This window comes from Austrofundulus limnaeus, unplaced genomic scaffold (assembly GCF_001266775.1).
Source record: "Austrofundulus limnaeus strain Quisiro unplaced genomic scaffold, Austrofundulus_limnaeus-1.0 Scaffold4, whole genome shotgun sequence".
Lineage (NCBI taxonomy): Eukaryota > Metazoa > Chordata > Actinopteri > Cyprinodontiformes > Rivulidae > Austrofundulus > Austrofundulus limnaeus.
Window position 1 is genome coordinate 386,633 of NW_013952406.1, and position 3,902 is coordinate 390,534.

Genomic DNA, 3,902 nt, shown 5'->3' on the forward strand with positions numbered 1-3,902 from the left:
CTGGTATAAAGTGCCTCAAAATGATAAAGAGTACAAGTTTCAAAGTATCTGACATTCACTGTACTTAAGTATCAAAATTAAATTTCTGATAAAAAATATATTTAAATACAAAAAAATAAAAGTAATGAGTAAAAGTGAATGTAAGAATGTTGAAAAAATGACATTTATTTGGAAGTGACCTCCCCAAAAACATTTCTAAAAGCCATAATGACGATAATGTCTTATTAAAGTGTTAATGTTGAAATATTTGAGCTGCACTGAGCTTCCTGTTCCAGCTTCATATACTGGATGACTCTAACATACGTCTGATATATCCTGCTGGAGTGTGACGTGKTTTGTGTCATACAGGTGTGATGGATCGTACAAACCAGGTTTATACTTCTCATCCAACAACGGTTAAATCCACTCTTTCAGGAGCTGCCATTTTTATGGTTAGTTTTTTTTTTAACTACAACAAGCCGGGATGGCGTTACTGCGTCACTGTTGGCGTGTTTAGCCCTGACTTGTTTTGTCCTCCAACTTTTCTCATATCTAAGTGGCGGTTGAGAACTTTTGCAGTGTTTCAGGTCTACCCTCGTGTGTAAACTGTAGGATTGTAGGAGAACCTGTGTGATGCCGGCTGCGTGTCCTGCTGGCGGGTGGTGGTGGTGGGCCTCACTTCCTGTTGAGGGAGGAGCGTTTCGAGAACGTTTCTGCAGCTGGTGCCTCAGCTTGGCCACCTGAGGGCAGAGTGGAGGTAAGGATGGTTTAAGAGTCGGTGTTATTTGTTCTGAAACGTGGGTAATAACATAATATTTCATGCTCTCGGCGTTAGACGGCAGAGTGTGAGTGAGAAGGAGTACTTGCCTCCTTCATGTGCTCTGCACTGCCCCAAGACGCCGAGCGCTTGTGGCCACCGACACTTCTGCGTCCACGGGTCTCCTCTGTCCAGGAACTGGGCGTCTATAAAAATATACATCACAGATTAGAACAAGAGGCCGTTGTTTCCTCTGTCAAACTGTTGGCAGGAAAAAAAAAAGAATCATGTTGCTTCGGTTTCAAGGGTCAGCAGCAACTTTCCACTTTCTGCTGAGCCAGCAGTCTCCTATCAGCGCTACTTCTCCACAGAAGCTGAGCCCCACAGCTGCCTCGCACACCTGCCTCACAACAGCTGTGCAAAGAAAAGGCCAGGAGAAACCACCACGAGCTGCATAACAAGCCCACTTCCACACACACAGACAAGAACGCACCGCCATGAGCCTATAAATAACAAACTCAACAGCTCACTGCATGCAGGCTAACCCTGTTTTTCACAAAGTCACAAACTGTGGAGGAAAAACAGCCCAACGGAAAACTAGTTAAACTGCGTTTACTGCGAAAACGTGCAGCCTGCAAMCTGAAGGACCTCACTGAGGTGTGCTGAAGAAGCTGAAACTGAGTCCTTAAAGATTTACATTAAAAACAAACAAGCTAAAAGGAACAAAACAATAGCTAGTAGCTTAAAGAAACACTGGCTAAAACCTAAACAAAACCAAATGCTAGCTAAAGCTAAAATGAACAATACACTACCGAAAAGCCAAAAGAAGTGTAGATAAAAGCTGAAAGGAGCAAAAGAAGAGCTAATAGCTTAAATAAAAACAGGCTAAAACCTAAAAGGAACAAAACGCTAGCTAAAGCTAAAATGAACAAAACAATATCTAAATGCATAAAGAAGTAAAACACTATCCCAAAGCTAAAAGGAGCAAATCACTACCTAAAAGGTTTAAAAGAGGGACAGTAGCTAAATGCTAAAATGAACAAATTGCTAGCAAAAGCTAAAATGAACAAAACAGCTCAAATCTAAAAGAAACAGAACACTAGCTCAAATCTAACAGGAACATAACATTAGCTAAATGCTAGAAGAAGTAAAACACTAGCTCAAAGCTAAAAGGAGCAAAACACTACCTAAAAGGTTAGACAGTAGCTAAATGCTAAAATCAACAAAACACTAGCTAAAAGCTAAATTGAACAAAATAATATCTAAATGCTAAAAGGAATAAAATGCTAGCAAAAGCTAAAATGAACAAAATAGCTAAAACCTAAAAGAAGCAGAACACTAGCTCAAATCTAACAGGAACAAAACACTAAGAGCTTAAAGAAGAAGAGTAGCTAAAAGCTATAAGAAACACAACAACAGCCAAATGCTAAAAGAAGTAAAACACTAGCTCAAAGCTAAAAAGGAGGAAAACATTACTTAAAGGTTAAAAAGAGGGTCAGTAGCTAAATGCTAAAATTAACAAAACACTAGCTAAAGGATAAAATTAGCTAAATGCTAGCAAAAGCTAAAATGAAGAAAATAGCTAAAACCTAAAAGAAACAGAACACTAATTTTAATTTAACAGGAACAAAACACTGCCTAAGAGCTAAAAGAAGAACAGTGGTTAAAAGTTAAAAGAAACAAAACAGCTAAACGCTAAAAGCAGCAGAACACTGACTAAAACCTTAAAGGAACAAAAATGTAGCTAAAGCTAAAATAAATAGAATAGCTAAAAYCTAAAAGAAGCAGAACACTAGCTAAAAGCTAAAATGAACAAAACAATAGCTAAAGGATGRAGAACACTGTCTAAAGTCAAAAGTAACAAAACACTAGCTAAATGCTAGAAGACACAGAGTAATAGAAAAGTGCTAAAAGAAACCAAACACTACTTCAAAGCCTACTAAAGCAGAACAAAAGCTAAAATATATTTTAAAAAAGGCTGAAAACTAGCTAAATAAACAAGCTAAYTATGTTCAAAACTATAAAAGTTACAAAAGAAAACTAGGAAACAACATTATGAATCAGTTTTTACAGAATAAATGTTCACTTCTTTTGTGAAATCTGATATCCGTACAGCTTTCTTCACATTGACTCTTGATCTCCTTCCAGCAGGAGCCGGGCTGATCAGAACCGACAGCTGGTTTGGAGCCGACGAGCCGTTCATCCTCACCAGGTGAAGTTCGGGATCTTTAACGGTCTTTACCTCCARGATCAAACACTCGCTGCTTCCCACACAACCTGACCCACTCCCCGGTGTCCATTCTACCCCGACGTCARGCAGCTCTCGCTCCCTGCGGCACCGAAACACAACCTCAGCTTCACGTCCACAGAAACATCGCTGCTTCTCTGAGCGCCTGCAGGAGAATACGAGACAATCTGCTGCTCGGTCCACTCAGATGTCCGGTGCTGGGCTAAATAACTCTGATGGATTCAGTCATTCGGTGCCCCTCAATCATCTGAAACTACCAACCCCACCCTGCCCAAAAACATGAGCGGGGCATCATGGGACCCAAACCTATAAAAAGATTTGAAGGGAGCCGGGGGTATTTGGTCTGCGGGGCTAATGTTTCCACTTTGGACCACTCATCAGACGTGTCCCTAATTCTCGCCTGCAGCAGGAGAGGCTCTGCAGCTCATAAAAACATCATTCTTCTGCTGTCACAGTTTTAATCAACTGTGAAATCAGGAAAGAAATGCATGTCAACCAACAAATTCCTTTTACACCGGTGTCGAGTTCTTATTCAAACCTGTCAGCACAGACTTTCAGCTACTAATGCTTTAGCTCATTATCTGTAGAACTGACTGAGTTTGAGCCTTTTGTGTGTTTTATCAGGTCAATCGCAGTAGCTGTGGTGACCATCATGAATCGCGTCGCCTCTAAAGGTGAATCAGCTGTAGATCCAACACATCCAGTGATTAGTTTCTGAGAGTTTCACAGTTACGCTGATTTTTATTTGATGTTTTTATTGTTTTGTTTGTGTAAACGGCTCAAAAGACCCTGCAAATAAAACTGTTCCGTCTCCAGATCCTCCACATGTGGAAATGTCTTTCTGCAAATTACTGAACAGCAGTTGCCCTGCCACTGTGTGTGTGTGTGTGTGTGTGTGTGTGTGTGTGTGTGTGTGTG

At 40.5% G+C, this 3,902-nt stretch overlaps 1 protein-coding gene across 1 annotated transcript in view; it reads right to left on the bottom strand.

Annotated features, from left to right (window-relative positions):
- fam117aa (family with sequence similarity 117 member Aa) overlaps positions 1-3,902 on the bottom strand; it is an 11,992-nt gene that overhangs the window by 3,032 nt on the left and 5,058 nt on the right. The window contains exons 3-4 of the mRNA XM_014022139.1: positions 847-942; positions 606-719 (exon numbers count right to left, since the gene is read on the bottom strand). Of these exons, the coding sequence (XP_013877593.1) occupies positions 606-719; positions 847-942 (210 nt within the window). The remainder of the gene's footprint in view (positions 1-605; positions 720-846; positions 943-3,902) is intronic.